Source organism: Ischnura elegans, chromosome 2, assembly GCF_921293095.1.
Source record: "Ischnura elegans chromosome 2, ioIscEleg1.1, whole genome shotgun sequence".
In the NCBI taxonomy this organism is placed as follows: domain Eukaryota; kingdom Metazoa; phylum Arthropoda; class Insecta; order Odonata; family Coenagrionidae; genus Ischnura; species Ischnura elegans.
This window is the reverse complement of record NC_060247.1, coordinates 25,812,599-25,838,622: the sequence shown is the minus strand read 5'-3', so window position 1 is coordinate 25,838,622 and position 26,024 is coordinate 25,812,599. Positions and strand designations below refer to the sequence as shown.

Below are 26,024 nucleotides of genomic sequence, written 5' to 3'. Positions count from 1 at the left end.
CGCAGCAGTGTTGAACCTTCGGAACTCGGTGAAATGAGCCGAAGCAAGAATGGAAAGGAAGGGTGGGAAGGGGTGTTGTGGGCTATCCTATTCACTTGTTACTGCATCTTGAAGCAGCCAATCCAACACCCTCGTGGTCGATGGTAGATAATGAATGCAAATGAATGTTTGTTTATGACGGTTTCTGATTTACCGCCCGGTATAGTCTGGCGAATATTCCGTATTTTATGGGTTTCTTTTCTCTGAAAGTATTGCATGTTCAGTGTCCCCATGCCACTGGTCGATCGAAACCCGTTGAGTACCTATTGTAAAACACACGCACTCTCATAAAGTTTCAGCAGTTTTATTTTAGTCCACTTCCACCTCTGAGAAAAGAAAAGAGAGGATCTCTGGGGCACCTCCCTGTTCTAGGCATTGACTTCATCAAATTTGAAAATGCCGGAAAGCACATCTTTAGCCAAACAAGCGGCTATTCAGATAGCATCGGGTGGATCAGCTGGTACGTTTTGTACTTTTCTATTTACACCTTCATTTTTGTTGTTCAAGCCTCTGACGGTGATTTGAAATTTCTTTGAATGCTAGGTTTCGTGGAAGTCTGTATAATGCATCCTTTAGACCTAGTTAAAACAAGATTTCAAATACAAAGTAAAATGATTTCACCCGGCGATCCTCATTATTATTCTGGAATTGGTGATTGCATGAGAAAAATGTACCTAAATGAAGGATTTCTTGCGTTTTGGAAGGGTTTATTACCTCCTGTTATGGTGGAAACCCCCAAGAGAGCAGTGAAGGTGAATTGTTTACATCAGGAAATTCATATATTGTCGAAATTTCGTAGACAACTTTTTTTCATACTCGTTATCTGAATCTTTTCAGTTTTTTACGTTTGAACAATATAAGAAGTTCTTTCTGTTTGGGTCACCTTCACCTACACCACTGGTATGAATATTTGAACGTGGTTAGTAAGTTACAGTAAGCTATCTTACAAAATTACTATTAACGTGGAATTTTTCTGTGTTGCAGACGTTTTCCTTGGCAGGGCTTGGAGCAGGTATCACAGAGGCGGTAATCGTCAACCCATTTGAAGTTGTCAAAGTCGCATTACAGTCGAATAAAGCCAAGTTAAGGGAACTGCCTTCAACATGGACGGTAACGAGGGAAATAATTAACAAGCAGGTAATTTAGCTAGCTCACAATCCAGTGGTTTATTGTATTTTTATCTTGCCATCTGTGACTACTTGCAGAAGAGTTCATTCTGTAGGACTGATCAGATGAAATCTAAAAGTATTTTGTGACGACTTGTTCTGTAGCTCAACAAAAGCATGGAAAATGGTCAACTGTGTTTGAATTTTGCAAAAGTAGCATATTCATTAATTCGTCTGATTGAATCAAACCTGAGCAATTGTAATTTGCCAGTAAAAATAATTCTCCTATTGGACTCATGACATTGTCATTGGTTGTTCAATAACAAACAATGTATTTTAAATGGGAATCAACAAATATCAACTCAACATGGCCAGTAAAAACATACTGTTGGACCTACTGTATATATAATTCTAATTCTAGCACCTCCCTCATCTATATGCCCAGTCAGCACAACAATTGTGGCCACAATGTGGCCGTAATGTGGCTGGGGCCATAGGGTTGCCATTATGGACCCAGAATGGTTTTGACCCCCGGCCATATTGTGGCCCGCCATAATGTGGCTTAATTATGGATAATACACTTTATTTATATCAATCGAATCAACCAAACTTCCATTTTAATAACTTACCAACTAACATGTATCAATAGCAACCGTAATATACTTATATTTAAAAATGTTTGGTTTGCCAATCTGTGGCCTTCCTGAGATGATCCACAGTGTGGCAATAGTTGTCCACATAGAAAATAAACATCTATTAGATATCTAGGGACAGTCAGGCCACATTTTTACCCTCTGATTTCTGACTTTTACCATCTACCACAGCACCGGTGTCCTCGTCGTTTTTCTATTACATGTTCCTATCTCTTTCTTTGCGTACCTATGAATTTATACGTATGTTTGCGCTTAAGGCGTCGTGTGAATGAATGAAGTAGTGTATCGGCCATATTGGCTTATTTCACATGGGCTCAGCGTGCCCCGAAACGCATGTTCCTGTCTCTTTCCTGCTATCGTGTGAGTGTGTATCTTTCCTTTCATCCTTGTGTCCTCGTCCATTCCTTCTGTTGGTGAGTGGTGAGCTGCCCCAGTGCCATCTATTGGTTATTCTTGTGGGCCATAGCCGCCATAGCAAAGGGAGTTTCCTGTGTATAAACCCCCACCGAAATCATGGTAAATCTAAGCAACCTGGTAGCTCAACTGGTAGAGCACCTGGCCGGCAACCAGGAGGTTCTGGGTTTGTGTCCCAGTCAGGCCACATTTTTACCCTCTGATTTCTGGCTTTTTCTATCTACCACAGCACTGTTGTCCTCGTCCTTTTTCTGTTACATGTTCCTATCCCTTTCTTTCCTTACCTATGAATTTATACGTATATATTATATATACATATATATCTGTAGGTAGAGGGTAAAGGATAGCTGAGGGAAGGGGAAATAGAGGGGAGGTAGGGTCCAAAGAGGGGGGGAAAGAAGTGGGTTGAGGCAATTAAGGGATTAGCGGTGGATGTTCAAGCTGGGAGGAAGAAATGCTTTGAATAGCCAAATGTAACTTAATTCAATAGAATTAAGTTTGAGTGGGTGGTCTGTGGGGGGAAGGGAGGCTAAAACTGAAAGATTGTAGCAATCATTGAATTGACGCTGATGAGTGGCCGCATGTTTCGCCACCGGGAAGGATGCAAAGTCAGAGGAAGAGCATGATGCATATATATATATGGAAGAGTGAGTTAGTTCAAAATACTTGTCACTTAGTGGATGAATGTTGCCCAAAAAATCATCTATCATATCTAATTAGAACGCTTCGTGTGGCACAAGTGGGCAAAGAATAGGGTAGTTTCCTTCATCAAAGAAAACAAAAGGCAATAATTGCGATTCGTTACCCACCATTAGTGTATTCAAAATATACAAATTATTTCATTTTATAAATGCCGGTGTAGACGAATGGCAATGGTCCATTTTTATCCTCATTTGAAAAGGGCCAGATTGGCGCCCATGCGATGCCACTCCACGTGACGTCACAGGGACCTAGTTTCTATAGGAGAAGATAGGAGTTATACGTCGTCTGAGGTTACCAATGCATGCATGAGGCGCAGAGCTCAGGGAAACATGTCTTAATAATCACTTATTAAAACTGGCTAAGGTCGGAAAGTTTTCCTCGTTTGATAAGGTATAAATAATCCTTATTTAAGCCAAGCGCTACCAGGCGGCAGGGCACTAGGCTACCCGCTGGCAGCCTGCGACGTATCAGCGCTAAGCCTCGCCTCAAGGTCACCTCACCGGGCGGAGGGGGAACCAGAAATACGACGTACGGAGAGATTTCCCATCATTCCTACTAACGCGTCGCGTTTTCGTGCGCTTGAAAATTTTCACTTTTCATTTAATCGCGAAAAATAGATGTTGTCATTTAAAAATCTAAAAGCGTGAAATACGTACTCCAGGAGTAATAATCTTTCGATTAAGGCAATAAAAAAATAATAGGAAACCACCCTATTAATTGCTATACATATCTTTGAAGATAAATGACCATAAGTTCTTAGTCATCATGCTTCTTTTCAGGGTCTTGGTCTGAAAGGCCTGAATAAAGGGGTTACAGCAACAATGGCAAGAAATGGAGTTTTCAATATGGTTTACTTTGGGTTTTACCATTCTGTGAAAGGATACCTGCCAGAGTACGAGGTAAGTGATGTTTTTGTCTTTGTTTATTTTTTCAAGGTATGTATCTAGGAAAATAGGTACGTTCCTCTATAGTCCAGGAAATTACCCATAAAAGTGAAAAACCTTGCAATTTTTTCAAACTGAATCGATTCGCACAAAAATTTGGGATTAGACTAATTATACCCCCTACTTCAAAATCTATACTATGCGGAAGGGCACTTTTTATTTTTTAGGGGTGAAAACTACCCCTAAAAGCTAAAACTTAAAAAATTATATTTTAAAGCTAAATACGGGTAAAATTTAGTTTAAATTATTTGCATGATTATTTTTTTTATGTTTTGAAAATAATTTTAGAAAATTTCAGCACCTATTGGGGGTTATGTAAAAAAAATTATTTACCCTTAAAATGTAAATTATTTATCACAATGTATCTTCTCATTCACTTTCTTACTCCTTTTATTATGTATTCACTTTTTTCTCTGATGATTTTAATCACTATTATTTTTTTCCTTTTCTTGACCTTGTTTAATATACGATATAATATTTCTTTAGGTCAATTTACCTAAACTCCAAGAAATATTATATCGGATTTTAATCACAGCACAGAAAAGATAATAATTGGATAAACAGAATAAACTTCGTCATGGTAACATAAACAAATAAATGTACATTTATGCAGACATTACATGAAACACTATCAAACGGAGACTGTATGGCTTCCAGTCTTCCCACCACATGCATGCACACAGGTCACTGTGAGCGAGAGCACACATAATCACATATGTGTACGTATATATACATCTTATGGGTATGTGTGTTTATTTTGTAGCAAATTTGAGTGTATCGTTAGCTTCGAACGTTAGCACACAAAGTGTATACTGGTTATGAGGAATGTTATGCCCTGAATTGTGGATTTCGAATTTTTCGAAAATAAATTTTATTGGTATTTCAGACATAGCTCCTTTATTTTTGATGATAGAAAGTTCATTTAAATAGTATTTTGTAGGGTTTTTACTGACTACGAGATCATGTGAATTAATTTTTTTTTTGAGTCCTTAATTTTGAAAGGGGAGGGATTTAAGGGTTTAAATAAAGTGGAGCTCCCTTGTAAATAGAGGTTTTAATTATCAATATCTCACAAAATATTTATTATACAGAAAATTTAAACACAAAAATATTTGAAAATAAAGAAGCTACAATTTATTACTTCTGCATTTTTTTCATATCTCCAATTTTTTTGGAGTTATTTTAAAAAAAGAGCATTTTTAACGAAATTGTAGAAAATGGCTTTTCACTTTACCTCCAATTTTTTCAAAATTTAGAGTTATAAATTAAACAAACTTCTAGGATCAATTAACAATACTTAAATAAAGAGAAATTCTGAAGGGCATTGATCAATTTTGACTAGTGTGGTAATAAGGAGTTGTTTTCACTGATTTTTTCGTAGAAAAAAGTAGGGACTAATCTTATTTTTAATCATAACTCGCTCAAATTTCATGATAAAAATTTTTCTTCTCATTTGAAGAAAGTTTTTTTTTTAATACTTTTAAACAGATTGCATAAGTTTTCCTTGAGAAATACATTTTTCCTGCTATTTGGTATTGCAGGGTTCCCACTCAACCGTGAAAACCTTAAAACCGTGAATTAGCCGTGAATTTCCTCTACCGTGAAAAAACCGGGAAATAGCCGTGAATTTCGTCTTAAAACCTTAAAAATCTTTCAATCTTGATTATAATTAGAGATGTGCGAATAGTATCCGCGAATACTCGAATACCTCGAATAATAGAAAGTATTCGATATTCGAGATCTCGAATAGTTATGCCAAAGGTACCGTCTCGAATACCTCGAATACTTTGAATTTCGCGTCATACACTGTCGCTCGCACGTCGTTGGTAGTTGACTCGGAAAAATGAGAACTCGTCTAGTGCATGCAGCACCGTTTTAGGCAAGCTGACGAAATACATCAAATTCACGGGTTTGAGCGGTGAAAAGAGTTCGACGTGGGGAACCGAAATTGATCGGATGAAAAAAATCCGAAAATCCCAGGTGTCCCCTATCAGGAGAACCTCAGTTCCGTGGGATAGCGACATTGGCGCATTTCCCACGATCCGCTATCCCCATCCATTCAGCGTTCGCCCCCCCCCTCTCAGACGATTTCCTCTTCCCAGAAAACAAAAAAAAGGTCCCGGCTCGTGCAGGGATCATATTACGAAGACCTCAGCTTTGAAAAAAATATCAAGTTACCGGAAAATAATAGAATCGTGTTTCACCCTTCCCTCTTTCTCCCCACTGACCATTTTCCCGCATCCATCTTATGATAAAATGAGAGGAGGTGTTTGCCGTGTGTCCTTTGTGGCTAATAATGACAAGCACTTATTTTGAATCTTCCCCAGGAGATGAAACTACCATAGGGAGGAACTCAGTGCCGTGGGATAGTGACATTGGCGCATTTCCCACGATCTGCTATCCCCCTCCATTCAGCATTCGCCTCACCCACTCTTGACGATTTCCTCTTCTCCGAAATCAAACAAAAGATCCCAGCTCGCGCAGGGATTGTATTACAAAAACCTTAGCTTCAAAAAATATCAAGTTACGCGAGAAAAATAGAAACGTGTCTCGCACCCACCCCCTTTTCTCACCCACTGACCTTTTTCTACCTACCTGCTTCGAATTTCCCCCTTTCTCGAGGTCAACTGCTGCATGAGTCATCTACTAGCCCGAAAGGTGTCTAACAATGACTTTCGGCAATTGTTATTACACCTTTATTGGATTGAAATATTAGTGATGTGCGCGTAATTTAAAAAAGAATAAGACCAAACACGACATATTTCTGACTTTATTTAAGCATTTTGCGCAAGAAAATAAATACCGGAAAGAAGAAGAAATACGACGGAGGCGTAATGCTCAAATAGGGTGGTTTCCTATTATTTTTTATTGCCTAAATCGAAATATTAATACTCCTGAAGTACGTATTTAACGCTTTTAGAGTTTTATAAGACGATATCTATTTTTCGCGATTAAATTAAAAGTGAAAATTTTCAAGCGCGCGAATACGCGACGGGTAAGTATGAATGCCGGGAAAAACTCCGCGTGACGTCGTTCTGGTTCCCGCTGCCGCAAGTGAGGTGACCTTGGGGCGAGGCTCTGAGCGCTATTACGACGCAGGATGCTAGCAGGTAGCCGAGTACCATGCTAGCTGGTAGCGCTTGGCTTAAATAAGGATTATTAATACCTTATCAAACAGACTGTGTGATTATTAAGACATGTTTCCCTGAGCTCTGTGCCTCATGCATGCATTGGTAACCTCAGACGATGTAAAACTCCGATCCTCTCGTGTAGAAACTAGGTCCCTGTGATGTCACGTGGAGTGGCATCGCATAGGCGCCAATCTGGCCTTTTTCAAATGAGGTAAAATTGAACATTGCCATTAGTCTAAACCGGTATTTCTAGAACGAAATAATTTGTATATTATGAATACACTAATGGTGGGTAACGAATCACAATCAATACCTTTCGTTTTCTTTAATGAAGGAAACTACCCTATTGTTTACATAAAATTAAAATATTCCATTAATCAGCTAAATTCCTGTTTGAATCCTTTAAAGGCAATCACAATTACTCGCTAAAATCTTGGGTTTCCTGCTGCATAGGCGACCTAGTCAAACATTTTCACATTCATCGTTTAGTATTCGAGGTATTCGAAATTCGAGGTATTCGAATATTCGAGCAATGATTTAATATTCGAATTCGAGAAATCTACTATTCGACCCATCCCTAATTATAATACCTTCCCAGAAATTTTCATCTTCGTTCGTAGCTAGCGCACTTCTATTCATTGTGGCGAGCATCGTCGCATGCGGTCGCATGGGTCAGAAAAGCGTGGGAACGAATGTTGCCTGAAGAAAAAACATCTTTCCCCAGCGCAGGCCTTTTCTCTCCCCCTCCTGAAATATGACACCACTTCTCATCAGCTTGTTTACTTTCCTCAAATGGCTTGGTTTCCCCTCCCTCGGTCACTGCTTAGTCCCCCTTCCACCCAATTAGCCTTCCCACTGGCTGCAGCGACCACTTTCGAAACTAAATCTAGATGGCCATTGTGTCGAAAAATTTGAACGTTTATTCAACACCCTCAATCCTATGACTGGAAGACCGCTAGCCTTGACAACCTGCCATGCGCTGTGGACACTACGCTCCCTGCGTTTGAACCGGGTGACAGCGAGCTTTCGGCGTGACGTTACTAATTCTCGCGCATTGCGGCCCTGAAAACGAGAGATTTTTGTTTCTCCCTACTAACAATCCGAATTCATCTGATCATCTGGCGCTACGCTAATTAGAAAAGAATGGGCATCTTTAGGGTAAAAAATTTCATGGCGCAGTCATATGGTCACGCTTCGCCCTCTGCAGTGTGCTCTGCGTACCCCCGTACGCGATAGCATCAGTTCCGAACTTCACCTCGTACGAGTGGTTCCCTACTTTCCGGGGTGGCTGGACTTCGAACCACCGAGTGTTTTCCATGTGGGTTTAATAAAGTCATTTTCACTAGTTTTATTTTAGTCGTCTTCCGACCATGGCCCCTCCGAAGAAACTATTGAGAATTTTAAGAGATGGACTGAAAATAATTGAACATGAAGAAAAGAATCCGGGCTAGATGCGCGTGAATATTGCAGAGCGCCTTGGGTTGTCCGCTAGCACATGACGTTAGGGGTGGGGGTAGAGTGAGCTACCTGGAGAAAACAAGTAGAGATATGAAGGCGAAGATCCAGGTGGGCGTGCCGCTGACGATTAACGCAACATTGTTCACGCTTTACACACTACCTCAATTGTATTAAAAATATATTCATTAGACAGGAACAATTCAAGTAATTGACTATTTTTGGCCTTCGTGATCCATCTCACAACCAGTCACTGCACCGGCGAATGCGGTTGTTTTAGGCACAACATGCACATTGCTCTCGTGAATACGTGTACTGGAAATGGTGTTTGATGGATAAGGATTTTTACATCTGACTGAAATCCATAATAGCAGTGTAAATGCCGAGTGGAGAGCAAACATTCAGAATTTTGAAAGAGATATGGGTCGAATCAACAATATGACGTAGTATGTGTCTTGATAAAGTACTACTATTCCTGTTATTATCTAAAATATTGTTTTGGAACCTTTAATGAATTTCTTAATTACTCGCGAAAATCCTGCGTTTCCTGGGACATAGGCAATCTAGCAAAAAAAATTAAGCATTGATCGTTTTTCCGCATTCATTTTATAATTGTATCGTTATTAATAAAGAAAAATTGTCCCCTAGTGGAGTTCCAAAAAAGGAGGGTAGTCTTAGAATCGTGTTCGTCTTAGATTCGTGCTAATACAGTGTATGAAATTGTTTTTCGATTTATTATGTTCTATTAACAATTTTCATAAAATATTTTCCGCTGAATAAGAAAGAATCAATTTATTATATTCTATAAACAATTTAAATAAAATATTTTCCGTTAAATAAGAAATATTGGGGTGGGGGAAATTCGGTTACTGTGCAGTAATAACAACGTGCGCAAAAAACAATCTCTCAGCGAGGAATTAAAAAAGGACCTCGAGTGTCCGGACGGAAGAAGGTCAGAAGGGTATTCGGCGTCCGGGCAAGAGCGCGGTTGGGCTGGTCCTTTAGTCGGCCCTGAATTTTGCAAACGATAGATCACGTCATAACAGATATCACTTTTCATTGCGGCGTTAACATTCACGGCGTTTTTCGCGTACGTTAATTTTCTGTTGATATACGGCCAGTGATTTTCTTATTGTTGGCTTATTAACGGACCGTGAATTTAACAAAATTGAGACCGTGAAAACCTTAAAAAAACCGTGAAAACGTGAAAAATAACCGTGAAAACCTGGAAAAAGCCGTGAATTTCATTGTTCAGGTAGAGTGGGAACCCTGTATTGAATCTTTCAAAGTTAGCGTACGACAAACAAAAGATAACCATCAACAAGTTGTAGCTCGGTCCGAAGTGGTCATAAAGGAAATATAAAATGAGATTTTTATTTAATTTTTTACAAGCTACAGTTTTGTAACTGACAATTTCCTAATAAAATTAATCTTTTCAAGTTATTTGCCTATAACCGATTAAAATCATTGATTTTTTCGTCAAAAAAATGTTACTTTCAATCGCGAATAACTCGAAAAATATTAATTTGATGCAAAAAATGAAAAGAACATTTTATTCTTAGAATTTATTTTTCTATCGATTCCTGTGGTCAAAATATAATTAAAAATTTCCACCTCCGAGATGGGGTGGAAACCACCCCCAGGGTAAAAGCGCCCGTCGGCATGATATAGATTTTGATTCTTACTATTTTCCCTACTCTTTGTGAAAATTTCAAGAAAATCGATTCAGTTTGAAAAAATTGCAAGCCAAAATGCTTCATTTCCTGGACTACTAATGCGATGAGCTCTTAATACCAGCATAATATTTATCAATGCTTTGGGAGTAGAACAAACCTCAAGGATGTGATATAAGAATTTCCCGCATTCATAGTCGAGGGCCAGTTCCTGTCTGGGTATTCTCACAATGCAGGTATTTTCAATTGGGATGTCTGTAGGCTTCGTAGAGGTTTTTTCAATCCACCTTTTTAAAATCTATGTAGTACTACAGACATCTACATATTCTACATGAATTGCCATGAAAAAAAATTCCCCTGGACTGGGAATTGAACCATGTACCATTGGCTTTCCTGGCCTCTGCACATACGTACTGCTGTGTGTGGTTTTAGTGCAGATTTGAGGCTCTCAACCGGTTGTGGTTTCATTAAAGTCCTTTCTCATTTGTGTTGTCATCCTTGATGGGAACATCTAGTACCATAAGCCTTGGTGCAATTGCCATGGGAAATTAAGAATGTGGATACCGCAGTGGCCCGGAAAACTAAAGGTCCATGGTTCGATCCCAGGTCCAGGGAAATTTTATCTCATGGATTTAACGTATATTCCACCGCCGTTCATGCGGCAGGCTTTGAAATACTACAACTCTCTCGATTATTGATTGCGACACTGCAAGACATTATTTTTAATGTTTTCTCCTCACTTTGGTGAAGGCTCCTGTTTCATGGAATAAATAAGATTGGGCTTGTTCTCTAATTTAATTTTACTGTTGATCATGGCATCGTTTGAAGAATAAGGGTACCCTAATATTTCCATTTTTTGATCCATTGCCTGCTTCTTGATGCGGAAGATTGGCAGCCTTAACCATTTCACTGACATCATGAACTTGCTGAGTAGGCCACCATCTCTGTATCAATCCAACCTCCTTTGCATTGGCTTTGTTTAGTTTGATATTGTTTACACTCTTGTTTATAATATCATTCCTGAAGGATCAGTCTTTCCTGAATATGTGTGTTAATGAACAGGGACTCTAATGCATTCAACAGTGATCAGGGAGATGTTGTGGAAAATATTGCAATGGTAAATGAAAAAACATTGTGTGTGGTATTTGTACCTGATGATGGCGAAGCTGATTCGCTGAAATGCATTGTACGCTAATAAAAACTGTGGGCATACACTAAGGTTTTTCATTTATCAGTGACTCTAACGATGCCTCCAGCTCATGAAAAATGGTAGGCAACTTTTATCTTTCTTCATTTTAAACTAATGGGAGAATCTCTAAATGGGATAGGTTTTCTCTTATGTTATGACTAATTTTTTCCCTCCATCGATAAAATTCAGTTTGTGGATTTTGGGTCCGAGAAAACAACCCTATTTGGTCAAAATGTATTAGGCGAATGTAGTCATATATGATGCCCTGGAAACCCAAAATTTTAACTTCTAATGGATCATTGCTTAGATTTTGTAAGATCTAGGTGCCCTTTGGCACGAAAATTAACTGGCCAATTTGTTTTTGAAATTGTGGAGCTACCTGAATTTAGTTTTGGTCAACCTTTGTACGTACATGCATTAGCTCTAAATTTACTTGTTTTATTCCTATAGCTCTAGTTATTATATATGAGAAATGGTGATGTATTTTGCAGGACCCAGCTCAAGAATTTTTCCGTAAGGTTGGAATCGGTTTTGTTTCTGGAACCCTGGCATCATGCATCAATATTCCATTTGATGTGGCTAAGAGTCGAATTCAAGGCCCTCAACCAATTCCAAATCAAACAAAGTATTATGGAACACTGCAGTCATTATCACTGGTTTATCGAGAGGAAGGGTAAGTTTTTTTGTCTTTGCTGAATCAGCTTATCTTGCAATTTTCTTTTTTTCTGATGATTCAATGCTCATTTTCCTGATTTTTAAATTATATATAAATAGCTTGATTTGGACCTGTTTTAATGATAGAATAAAATAATGTAAGTTTATTGTGTAAATTTAGACATTCAGATTTCAAATATGATGATCAAGTTAATCAATGCTGACCATGCATTTAAAAACATGGACTATTTTTAGTAACTCCACCTTGTTATTTGTAGACTTGAGGCTCCTCCACACTATTTATAAATTAGAGTTTCCATAGATTACTTAAGACCGTATTTATTCAAATTCATGGTGGGGTGCAGGGTCACACTCATTTTTCTCAATTAAATATATATTACTACTAGAGATGGGTCGAATAGCAGATTTCTTGAACTCGAATATCGAATTCAAATATTAAATCATTACTCGAATATTCAAATATGTACCTTGAATTTCGAATACCTCGAATACTAGAATTGCGCAAAGCATATTAAACGTACGTTTCTTCATCTACTTCACTTGATGAATGTATAAATAAAAAGGTATACAGTGGAACCTCGATCTTCTGTTTTTCAAGGGGATGGACGAAAAAAATGATGGATGCGGAAATGTTTGACTAGGTTGCCTATGCAGCAGGAAACCCAAGATTTTGGCGAGTAATTGTGATTTCCTTTAAAGGATTCAAACAAGAATTTAGCTGATTAATTGAATATTTTAATTTGGGCATATAGTTGATTCAACTAACATCTCTTTCAAATATCCTAAGGGGACACACCACCTTGCGAAAAAATGATTGCATGCCGTCTTGGCATTTACACTGCTATGATGGATTTCTGTCTGATGTATACATTCTTATCTACCCAACACCATTTCAGCGGCATGCCCATCTGATACTCGGCTTCATCCAACTTCTTATTTTCAACAGGTAGCTCGCTTTACCCCGACTCCTACTGTCAAGTGCTAGCGGGCAATCCGAGACATTTTGTAAAATAAACGTGCTTCTCCACCGGATTTTCTTCTTCTTCAATTATTTTGGAAGTTCTTACGAGATAAGCAGATGAATTCGAATTGCTATCAGGGAGAAACCAAATATCCTGAGATAATATCCCTTCGTCTGTGACTGTGACAATAGAGATTTATGTATAGCGTAACTCATAAATTGTAATTTGATATAGTAATGTTTTCGGAAAAAAATACCGCATCAACTTCTAAGAAGCTCAGCTGCAAGGATATCAAATTTCCCCAGAATGCTAAGTCTCCGTCGTATTTTGACGTTTATTTCCTAGCGTAAAATGCTTACATAAATTCAGAAATATGTCGTATTTGGTCTTATTCTTTTTTAAATTACGCTCAAATTACTGATATTTCAATCCAATAAAGGTGTAATATCAATTACCAAAAGTCATTGTTAGACATCTTTTGGGCTAATAGATGACTTATGCAGCTGTTGACGTCCAGAAATGGGGAACTTCGAAGCAGGTAGGCAGATAAAGGTCAGTGGGGAGAAAGAGGGAAGGGTGAAACATGAGTCTATTATTCTCCTGTAACTTGATATTTTCTTTTGAATCTTTTGATTTATTGTCTTCGTAATACGAACTCTGCGCGAGCTGGGGCCTTTTGTTTGATTTCGGAGAGGAGAAAAGCAACTGAGGAGGGGCCGAGGGCTGATGGATGGGGGGGGTAGCGTATTTTGGTAATTGTGCTACGTAGTTACTATCCCACGGCACTGAGGTTCTCCTGGCGGGAGAAATCGGGGATTTTTGGATTTTTTCGCCCAATCATTTTCGGTTCCCCACGTTGAAGTATTTTCACCACTCTATTCTGCGAATTTGATGTAGTTAGTCATCTTGCCTAAAATGGCGCTGCATGCACTTAATGACTAGAGTTCTCTACATTTTTCCGAGTCAACTACCAACGACGTGCGTGCGACAGTGTATGGCGTGAAATTCAAAGTATTCGAGGTATTCGAGATCTCAAATATCAAATACTTACTGGTATTCAAGTATTCGCGGATACTATTTGCACATCTCTAATTAAGACTTAATGTGAAAGGTGATTGCCCCGTTAAAAGGTTTTCCTAATTGGAGTGATGAGTATGATACTATCGATGTGAAACCTTCACTAATGAATAACGGCCACTGCATCTGTTCTGCCTAGCTTATCTAAATTGACATTTTTAATTAGAAATTGTAAGTTGAAGATATTATTTTTGAAAAAAAATACAGTTACAACAAAAGAATTCTAGCCAAGTTACTAGTCTAATGCGACTTTTAAAACCGAGAAATATGCAGGTGTAAAGTAATAAATCAAATTATAATAATGACAAAAACATGACCCATCGGAAGGTGTCACCAGTGGCAAGTTGGGGGAACTAGAACGACCCATCTGCTCAGCAAGAGGAAGGGGGGGACCTGCGAAAGCATGGGAGGGTGGGGGTCGTGGAGAGGATGGAGAGTGTTCTCTGGGTATCTGGGAACTCTACGACTCTGCCTTTCTCGCAGTGAGGCACTGGAGAGAATACAGACAGGAGCAAGGGACGAGTGTGTAAGATCGAGAAATTTTGTGAAGTCTTTCTTTCTAGGCAGAAACGTGCCAGCTAAGTGATTTGTGCAGTTTGAATTTCCACTCTGTCTCATCTTGTTTGGGTGTAATACCAATAACACAGGCCTGCATTTTTGTTCTACCATGATTTCCAAGTTCTGTTGATGGAGTACCATATATTTTTGTGCACTGAATCCGATATCTTATTTTTACTAGATTGAGTCAGAACTTTTTTTAATTCGCCATTCGTCAATTTCTAAACTGTCATACATGGAAGAAATACATACAAAAATATAAGATGCGCAATTATATGTGTACTAACATGTAAAATACAACGTAATTTGTACATATCTACTCTTTCTAATTATTGTCTGTAATCCTTATTACTCTCATCATTCGATATATCTGTGGAAATTAATTTAATACTATTATACAAATTCAAGCAAAATTATGCTGTGGTAGTGACAACTTCTCATCGCTATTTGGGTGCGGTCTAATGTAGGAACTTGTGATTCTTGATAAATCGATAAATAAAAGTGACGGAACCTTGATTAACAAAGTTAAATCATGTTGGAAATGCATCATATATGGACTCATTCTTTTTATATATGGTGTGCATCTCTATTCTTGAAATCATATGGAGGTAAAACACTAATTGTGGAAAGTTATTGGTTGTCACCAAAGAACACAGTTCATATGTGACTCATGCTTTCAGGGTGTGCCAAAAATTGGAGACCATGGGGTCTATTCTGAACCTCGAAGCACGGTAACTTTCTGGCGAGAAGATGCTTAATTAAGCTACTAGCTCCTACTTGTATTCTCTAACGCTGAAGCAACAGCAAAAGAGCTAGCAGAAGCTACCGGTAGCTTATTAGGCTCCAACCCATATTCTCTATGGGCTGTGAAGCTACTTCCGTAGCTTCAAATTAGGCACCACGGTAGCTTCAAGAAGAATGCCCTTGGGACCCCACGCTTCAGCTAGCTACCATAAAAAACATAGGGAATTCCTATGAACCGCCGTGAACCAAGTGGCGCAAGTTGCTAATCTTTTGTTCTATCCCATCAGTATTTTTCTTGGCATGGCTAGCGATGGATTGGTACACAAGAAAGGTGTTGACTATTTCTGTTGTTTTCAGTAATTATTTTCTTTAATGAGGTCAGGAATGCTACGTAAATTATTTGAAGCCTTCAATCATTGTATTCTTAACAAAGTAGTGGGAATGAGTGATAAATTTCGTGACTGAACATGTATGTTTCTGAGTGAACTATCTATCGTGTTAACTAGTTCATTTCATTAGTTGGAGAAGAAAAATGTTACTTTAGATCATTTTATTTCACGTGAAATCTTATTTTGCATGAAGTCATGTTGAGCTTCTGCTAATTCTTTAATTATTTTTTACTAATCACTCTACACCAGACAATATTATTTTACCTCAACTAAAACAGTAACTAATCAAAGATTAGATCTCTTAGATACTACATGTATCATATAATATTTAACACTCTCTCTTAATTTTTTTCTTTGGTAACAAAAGAAAACAAATTACATCATTCAACACCATAAAACTTTTCTTGAAATTTACATCGCAGAATTGATGCATATTATAATAACCATAATACAAAAAAACTTCACACGTTTACGTTTTAGCAAAAATTAAAATTCCTTCAATTACTTGACAACAATACGTTTTTATGTGCATGGAACTTGATACTATTTAGGCGCTTTGTAAATATATCGGCTAACTGATATTGTGTTGGGCTGTCACTACTTATTCTGACACCTTTTCAGAAATGAAATGATATCTTACATCAACGTGCTTGCTTCGCCTATTAACCCCTCAACGCCGTCATGCGTACCCAGTACGCGCCCTTTAAATTTCGTATGCCGCCGTCATGCGTACCCAGTACGCTTCCAGACCTACTGTATATAATATTTTTTCTCCGCCAGACATTGCATGTTAAATTAAAACTAATTACTCTATCATTTGAAGAAATGTTTTTCCTCTCCAATAAAATATCTACAACGGCTTTATGCCTTCAAAATGTTTTTAAAATGCTTCGATAAAATTCCGTTTTAAACCGGTGCGTTGACGACTTAGGTCCAAAAACTCAACGCCTTCCTTCAACTGTTCTATCATGAAAACTTCCGCCTATTCTGCTTGAGAGACGTCAAGAAGGGTCAGCTACTTTAGCTTGAGATACGGTATCTTCAGAACTGAATGCCTTCTCTCTGTCTTCTGCTTGTTTGTCGTCACCTCGAGCCCCAAGTGTGTTTGGCCCGCCTCGTTAGTCCTTAGCGTCCTAGGCGAAGGGGCCATGTGCCTCGCTCTGCATTTATTTTTTTATATTTTTTTTCTGGACAGTAATCAACGAAGATAAGATTCCATCTAAACAGTCAGCATATACTAGGGCCCCTTCGAGATATTTTCTCGTCTCTTGAGGGAGCTTCTAAACCACGAGCTTCAGTCCACTAGAGTCATTCATGCTGTGTGGTGTTCGTTCAGGCAGTGTGTTGAAATTCTCATCGGGTGTACTTACTGTGAGTGGTATTTTTTTACAATTGGGGATCCTACGAAATGGGAATGGTATTGAAAGGCAAAAAAGAGACTCGGAAGTCTGTCAGTGTGTTAGGTTATAGTAAATTCATTGGTGGGGTGAACTTCAAGGACCTGTTATTGCATTCATAACTAACGCAAAGAAAACGCCATTACAAGTGGTGTATGAAGTTATTTAGGAGACAATTGAATGCGGCAGTCCTAAATTCATATGTTGATCATAGGAAAAACACGTATAAAAATTTGACTTATCATTTCGCGTGCCATTGGTCGAGGTAATATTTTTGAAATATCCGACGTCATACGAACTGTTTGGACATGGCCGTCACTCATTGCACAATTTAGTACCAAGACTCGCAGAAATACATTTCCTAAAGAAAATTCCTGCAGCTGGGAAGAAATCAAAGTCTCAAAGGAGGTGTGCTGTTTGTGCCTAATATGGGAAATGAAGAGACTACGTGTACTGGTGTGAAAAATGTGCAGTGGGATATGTTTGGATTTCTTCAAATCATGTCACACAAAGCAGATTTTCTAAGGTAAATCGTTTGAATATTCACATATTGACGTTTGAAACATTAGCACGTGATTACCTAAATGAAATGATACAGTAATAATGGAACAAAGTCAGAGAAGTGGGCGGAGCGGTAAATTTCAAGTAGGCGAAACGGGTAATCCTATCGAAAGTATCCAACCTGTTATGACATTTTCAACCCCAAATAACTAAATTACATCATGTAATTGTATTTTTAATGCATGGAATGTTAGGCATCTCGTAGCATATTCGAAACCAAATTAAAATCTTTCGAAATGAAAATTTATTCATTAGTTCATAAAAGGAGATACATGAAACAATAAATATTCTTTCAAATCGCTCGAAAAATTATTATGTAGTAGCGTATTATATTACGCAAGTTTACTCAAATTTTCAACGATACTGATTTCATATTATGAAAGATATAAATTATTAAATGATAGTATGCCAAAAAGGCGAAGTTATTTAAATATCATCCGGCCGCTGAGATGGGATTTAATTAAATGCCAGCCGCGCTTGAGGGGTTAAGTTGTCCAGTCTCCATTAGTCGAATAGTGCTTTGATTATCCAGATGTAAACTTGCACTCAATCTTTACCCACCAATTCTTGAATAAATGTTTTTGCATATATGACTTCCTTCACACTCTCAGCTGCTGCAATATATTCTGCCTCTATAGTGGAGAGAGCCACAATTGGTTATTTGCGTGACCACCAGGCTACTGGACCTCCACAGAACATCAGGACATACATATCCACTTGTGCTCTTCCTAGTCTTTAAGTCACCTGCATAGTCAGAGTTAGTATAAGCAGTCAGAGTCAAATTTGATCTTCTTTTGTACCGAATACCCAGGTTTTCTGTTTTCTTTAAATACTTCAATGTTCCTTTTACATTTTCAATGTCTGTTTTTGTTGAATTTTCCATTATTCTGCTTTCATAGTTGACTGCAAAAGTCATATCAGGTCTTGTTTTATTCGTCAAATATAAAAGACTCCCAACCACTTCTCTGTAAGGAAACATGAGAACACTTTTATCCCTTTCTTCCTGCTTGTCAGCTCTTTTCCCAATCTGAAGTGGTGTATCAGCTCCCTTGGTATTTTTCATCTCGACTTTATCTAATATATAGGTAATCTGTATACCCCTTCTGAGGTAGAAAAATAGAGTCCTTAGTTTTTTTGTACCTCTATGCCAATTAAAACCTTTGGATTATTTCTTGTCTTTGTTTCAAACTCCTTTCCTAAACTATCTAATAAATTCTTCGTTAAAACTTTCGCGGGTGCTCGTCATGTTGAATTAAAACTTTTGGGCTATGTTGCCGCGTCAGATTTTGGGTGGCCCCAACGTTTCCCGACCGATGCTGGTCGCTTTCTCAAGGGAATCTCAGAAAGGGAAAGGGAATCTTGAGAAAGCGACCAGCATCGGTCGGGAAACGTTGGGGCCACCCAAAATCTGACGCGGCGACATAGCCCAAAAGTTTTAATTCAACATATCTAATAAATTGTCTAAATCAGATTAATTTTCTCCTATTATGATCCCATCATCTACGTACACAGCTAAATACAGAGTTCTGTTCTCATTTCTGAATACACACTGCTCTGATTTCATCTGAAAAAGCCCTCTGTTCAGTAAAAACTTCTTCAACCTTTGATTCCATTTCAAGGTGCTTGTTTTAATCCATACAAGGATTTTTCTAAACAGCAAATTTTATTTTTGACACCAAAACCCTCTGGCACATACATGTAAATTTCTTCTTCTAGTTCCCCATTTAAAGCTGTTTTATTATCAAATGCCTTCATTTTGTAATTATTTTTAGCTGCAATGGCAAACAGTATTCTCAGTGACATTGTATTCACCACTGGGTTTCGGTGACGGTTTCTTCATAGTCAATTCCTCTCTCTTGTTCGCAGCCTCTAACTACTAGTCTAGCCTTGTATCTCCCATATTCTTTGACTTTGAATACCCATTGACTGGTTAGAATTTTCTTCCCTTTGGCATCTTGAGGACAGACATGTTTCATTTTCAATTGCTTCTATCCATTTATCTTTTCCCTGTCCGGTTACAGCTTTGTTATACGAAATTAAAGCCATTTTACATTGATATTCCTTCAAGTTATCTGGTGCTTTAAGTTTATTTCTGTCTCTAAGATTGTAGTGTAATCCTTCATCTTCTTCTCTTCCAGCTGTTACACCTTCTGTTTCTTGTACTCTGCCTTCTTCATATTGATTTTCCACCTTTGCTCTTTTTAATTTCTTTCTCTTCCTTGCAGTTATTTTGAATTTCAGGAATGAAGACTACATCTCTAACTACCTCAACTGTTCTTTTATCCATAAAATATACTCTTACTCCTTTTGAACAATCTTCATATCCCACTAACATCCCTTTTTTGCCTTTGGCATCCCACTTGTCTCTTCTGAGACGGCACATGAGCATAGACTTCTGATCCAAAAACTATGAGCTGCGCAAAATTGCCAAATGGTTTACCAAACAATAACTCATTAAGAGTTTTGCCTTTTATTGAGCTTGTTCCAGTTCTATTGATGACATACACTGCAGTATTAACTGCTTCTGCCCAAAATTCTTTGCTCAGCTTCTTATCCAACAACATTGTTCTCCGTCGAAGTTTTCCATGATCTTTATAAAACAATCAAATGGGACGCATAAGTACCAGGATGTTTGCATCTCAATGCAAAGCAACAACAGGATTATTATTTCTTTTAGAATCCCCTTTGTAATTGGAATTACTATTTTATTATGCATAGACTAGGAATGTTTCAAGTTGACTTGAACGTCTGCTATAGCTTAGATGATGATGATCAGCGGCGGGAAAAAATCTTTATCGATTTGAGAAGATTCTTCAATGGTTAACCAATTGTAAATTAAGAGAAATAAATGTTATCTATGATATTTAATGGTAAATGTCATATCAATCCAGTGAAATGATCGTTGAATTTTTCTCCACATAGAATCTGCCAATTTTGTTGGTAAATCAAGAATAGTTTCATCAGTAGTGGGCCCCATTGTCTCCATGGCAGTGCAGGTTTTTCCCTATCCCCTACCTTCCACTCCTATCCTCTCCTCTGAGGCGTCGACGAGCTCCTATTGTGGCAGCACCTCCTTCCTTTTTTTTCCCATTCCAACCCCTCCCTGGGTGACTGGGCGTATCCAATTGAATTACTGGGTCCAGGTCCTGGTGTGTTGTATCCTTCAAAGGGCCCCCCTTGCACCCTCATTCATTGTTACTGTCGTACTGCAAATGCACAATTATTGCCGTGGCCTTGCATGAGGTGGAATACAACCCAAGGGAACTGGAGATTTCGTCACACACAAGCATGTTTACACTGTGACTAGTCAAGGTCAAACTGGAGAGGGAGGAAATAGTAGAAGTGAAGGCACCAGGGGAAGTGGAAGTAGAGATAACACGAGCCAGGTACTCGCCTGCGTAGACAATTTATTTGCCTTAAGTCCTGGTTTCCTATAAATGCTACTGCACGATGGCATAATTGCATGCCTGTTGCCTTCATGGGAGTTCCCTGCTCCTATTCCAAGCATCATGGTGCAGGGCCATGCAACTTGTGTGAGACGGGTGGTGCCTGTCGGTGTTGTTTCAGATGTCATACAGTGGTTTCGAAGCATTCGTGCAAACCTCTTTTCTGACTCTGTGTGACCTCCCAGACACGGGTGCGTGGTTTTCGGAAACCAGGTGTTAAGCGGAGCAGTGTGAATACAAGTACATACAATCACGTCAACTCCGCAAAAAAGATCGTGGCCGGGAAAAGAAAGCTCTTTATGATTCTGGAAAGCAATCTAAAATAACAATGTGCATGAATAATAATAGATTGTTTGATTTACGTAAATTATAAAAAGAACAAGAATTAAAGTGAAAGTTTGGATTGTTAGTGTTTTCCAATTATTTGTGCCGCCTCTCCTCATCATTAGCCTGGATAATCAGGAGTTTGCTGTATGTTATTATAATAATTTCTCTATTTTTACAGGTGGAGAGCCCTTTATAAAGGCCTATTGCCCAAAGTAATGCGTCTTGGACCTGGAGGAGCAATTATGCTTGTGGTGTATGACTATATGCATGACTTTTTAATGGAAAAATTCCCTGATGGACGAGATTTAGGTGATTTGTAAAGTTTTTTGCCTAACTCAGTATGATGGATCAATGCTTCATGTAAAGTGTGAGAATTGAATTGTAAGTATTTTGCATAGGGATAGTAACAATGGTTACAAGGTTCATCAAGTGGTTGGAAAAATGCATTTTTAGGCCCATTATTAAAATAAACTTGTCCCGATGTTATGAAAGCAATTGTGCATTTATCATCGCTAATCGAAAAATATAAATATAGACTATTCCAAGTTACTTTATTTACTAATTATAGATATATGTTTATTGTCTGTTAAGTATGAGGAGTTTCTAATTTTGTTAAGTGGTAGTTTGTTACCCTATTGATTTAAACCCAACGATTATCCTCAGTAGCAGTCTTTTGATTTAGTATTGGTTGACTGCCTAAGTTACCTAAGCGATACAAATTCTGCAATTGTGTGTTTGTGTACTTGTGCTAGTGAATACCTCATGGAAACTACTGCTGTTTTCCACTGATCTGTGAAATGAAAAAATATTTTTCTAAGGTAATTTTGCTGTATTGGAATTGTTTTTAAAATATATTTGATGCACTTGAGTGCCTTTCCTTTACTCATACCTCATTGAAGATTTTACATAAAAAGTAATATGAAATGTTCTTCCAGGCATTTAGCTGTACAGTTTTATTGAGTAAAAAACATATTGACCAAAGGTTTGAAATAATGATAATTACATCAATGTAAAGAGAAGGGATTGGAGCTATAAAAATACAACCTTCAGAATAGTGCACGAGGAATATAATAATTTACTTCATTCACAAAAACTAAAACTACATATTTATATTACAAATTTTATAAAATTGATTTTTACTTAAAACTTTACTCAAAATATAGTGGTTTTGTATAAATGTATATTAAAAAATTTATTTTTGCCATAGATGCTGCTCCTTTTATGTTTTTTAATATAAACTGGAAACTCAAATAAGATGACTAGAAATATTATGGTGACTTGTACACATTTGTAATGTACTTCCCTTATAATAGTAAAGGCCATGTCTATTTGGGAATAAATTGTTCATGAAATTCTCAATTATAATTTTATTTGGATGAATGTCTTATGTATACTTATGGCACAAATGTGTTAGCCGGCATACAAATGTCTTCATGAAAAAATAGATGGAAGCAGATGAACAATACACAGATCTTATGACTTGATTATGTTAACTTTTTGCTTGCGTAAATGATTTAAAACCTGAGTCAATAATGCCTAAGGTAAGAATGACCTGGGCATCATCCACAAATAGAATTTCATTCACCCTACAGTATATGAACATTTGAGCATCAAACCACTTTTTAACCCATTATGCTGATGAATATGCATTCTTATGGGAAGAGTAATGTTAGGTAAATTAAAAAAATATGGCAGTGTGGATTCTACTGCATGCCTTGAGGGCCTATGTTCAAATAAAGCTATTTAATTATATACCATTTCATTTCCAAGATGAAGTTAGTTATAAAAAAAATAACCATCAACATGAGAAAATCATTTACACTCTCTCCAGGTCTTAAAGAGATACAAAAGTATGCACAAAAATCTAGCACTGCAGTATACACAAGTCCAAGAAAAGCTCAGGTTAGTGCTCATACACTGGTAGCTTTCTAACCATCATTTTCTGAATTTTATGATTAAAATTCCAAGATATGTTGATACAAAAAAGTACAGGTGAGAAGGATAGTCATAAAAATCATTTGAAGGACAGTCATACCAATTTTTAAGGGGGAAGCTTTAATTTTTCGCTTTTTAAAATAACTTAAAGAGAGGAACTTTACAAGAAAAAAATACATGCATTTGATGGCATATGAGCCAATGTACATGATCACCACCTGTCATTTCTCTCAAGTTCACTATGAAAGAAAATTTCCTCTCACATTTAATGGAGAAACCATTTTGTGCATTCACTTTTTAAGCACAAACATCTTCACTCATAATATTCCCCTTATCGGAAATCATTACCCTCCATTCAATATTTATACAATGTTATAATGTCAGGTAATTTGATAGCATATCTTGATACTGGGTCATTGTCACTGACTCCATGCTCAAGCTTACTTTATCATAATGTACAATGATGAACATAACACTATAACGCCCCTCCACTCCAACAAATAAGATCTTTATTACAGGTGCAAAAAATGCCCAAAACTAGTGGTGAAACCATCGATTCCATGGCAAAAATGCAATGGAATATCTTTTCATACCTCGTTTTACATAGTTTTATTAAGCCATGTTTGGGTTTGCAAGACAAATCAAAGGAAAACAGTAGCTGCACAGGCAATATGCTCCAAGGGTTTAAAAAAAAAGTCATAGAGAAAGCAAGTGGAGTAGTTTCGAAGATCTTCCCTTCCTCATATAAAAACTACCACAAACTACAAATCTGACTCCCCATATAATGCAGCGGAAAAGGACATATAGTCAAGAGCACCCGGCAAAGCATTTGGTCCCTTGTAGGGAGGCATACGCTGGATGCAGTACTCAGCCTGGTCTGGTGGAAGTTCTCGTCGAAGCTCATCGGGAAGTATGAAGGGCTGTAAAGTAAATAATTAAAATATGTAGTTTTATCAATGAAAAATTTTCATATAAATATAAGAACATTTTTTCATGAAATGGAAAAAAAGAGGTGGTACACAATGTTTTGCACGCAGCTAGCCATTGTACCATAATCATGCACATTCTCTAACTCAAGATTTTTTCATATATGAAGATGAATATTAATGCATTAATTTCTAAAATGGCATGGAATTGCGGGAATGCATGAACGAAATTAGAACGGGCTATTTTGCCATCTTATGTCCATGCATTCTCGCATGTGTTCTAGCAATTCACTGCTTTACACGATGCAACTTTGACAGTGCCTTCGTTCACACGGCAGATTGTGCAAGTACATGCCTCATGTAAAACGGCCTTAACAGTTTTGAATATAATATTTAACTAAATATTTCAGTGACTCACTGTAGGTATTAAATTTCCAGATACCACCTCTACTACCAAAATTAATTTCCTTAAGCAACAATTGCCACAAGAATCTGTATGGTACTTGCATCTATAACCTGTGTCATAATGAGTTAGGGACTGGGAGAGATCTGACCTTGACTACAGCACTCTACAAGCAACTTCTCATCACCTCAGAAAAGCATGTACTGTATATCTCCAAAACTAGTCTCCTTTTTTGCTCAAAATATCTGGGAGAAAATAGAAGGGGTATTATATTAAACTAAAAGTGACATGAGTGACAAATTAGGCAACTTGAGAATCACTGTGGAGATAAAAATCACTGCATGGTGGACGTAATCAATTGCTATTTGGTTGCTTTTGGAGGTTCCTTGTGATATTTTATTTGAAACTGCACACTACAATCTACTTCTGTCACGCTCAGTTAGCAATCAACAGATTTCAGCAATATTTCAAGAATTTGCAGTATGAACATTGCGATCATGATGACAACTATGTTTTTGTAAAATAAATGTTTTCACTCGGATGCTTCTGAAACTTTTCGAACATCCTCAAACTAAAGAATTAATTCAGCCAGTCATGTTTAAATTTCCATCTCCTTTTTAGAACTTATCTTCATCACAAGACCTGTCATCTTCTTCTCCCAGCATGAGCCACCACAGTAGACTTAGTTAAAAATATGCGCAGCAGTTGTTTTCAGGTATCTTTCACTGTCACAAACTAATGGAGATTTTCTCCTTAAGCCTCATTATTTATGCAGAGAAAATGCTCTGATTCCTGGCCTAGATTCCTTGTCATGGCTTAAAACTGTTTGTGGCTCGTGGTCTATGAGATCGTGCACCTGATTGTCTTTCTACAACTTTGTTGCTAATTTTGCCTTTGTAAATAATGAGTAATGGTTAAATGAAATAAATTATAAACACTAATCACAGAAAATCCAACCAATATATGCAGTCTAACAGACTTCATGCCACTATGTATTCATGTTACAAAAAGCCCTTCCCTCACAGAGTGCTAATGGGGACAGTATTTGGGGCGAAAATAAGGAGAATATATTCGGAGAAATACAGAACCAGCTGTGGCTTGGATATAAGTATGTATTGGACTGAGACCCAAATTTGTGATGCATTGGAAAGTGGTCAAATAAAAAAAGGATGAATTTTTTAGAATTATATAACTTCAGACCACTTGAATTAATGCATACCACAATCAAGGCTTAAAAATCATGCTCTGCAAAAGTAAGAACATATCATTAATAGGTTTATGGAAAAAGAAACAGATCAATGAGGTTAATGAGAAATGG

General features: G+C 37.6%; 2 protein-coding genes across 5 annotated transcripts in view; one reads left to right on the top strand and one right to left on the bottom strand.

Annotated features, from left to right (window-relative positions):
- Positions 1-94: 94 nt before the first annotated feature.
- On the top strand, positions 95-23,889 carry LOC124153487 (mitochondrial 2-oxodicarboxylate carrier). 2 transcript variants are annotated; one of them, XM_046526684.1, is made up of 8 exons: positions 100-143; positions 333-499; positions 583-791; positions 877-939; positions 1,024-1,176; positions 3,694-3,813; positions 11,798-11,979; positions 21,621-23,889. In XM_046526684.1, the coding sequence occupies exons 2-8, from the start codon at positions 436-438 to the stop codon at positions 21,760-21,762; spliced, it is 933 nt and encodes a 310-aa protein (XP_046382640.1). In that variant the 5' UTR covers positions 100-143; positions 333-435; the 3' UTR covers positions 21,763-23,889. The 2 variants fall into 2 exon arrangements, with proteins under 2 accessions (XP_046382639.1, XP_046382640.1); XM_046526683.1 differs by having other exon boundaries at positions 95-499.
- LOC124153484 (alpha-actinin, sarcomeric) overlaps positions 22,795-26,024 on the bottom strand; it is a 66,632-nt gene continuing 63,402 nt past the window's right edge. For all 3 annotated transcript variants that reach the window (XM_046526677.1, XM_046526676.1, XM_046526675.1), the window contains one exon: positions 22,795-24,297. In XM_046526677.1, the coding sequence (XP_046382633.1) occupies positions 24,139-24,297 (159 nt within the window). In that variant the 3' untranslated portion in view covers positions 22,795-24,138. The remainder of the gene's footprint in view (positions 24,298-26,024) is intronic.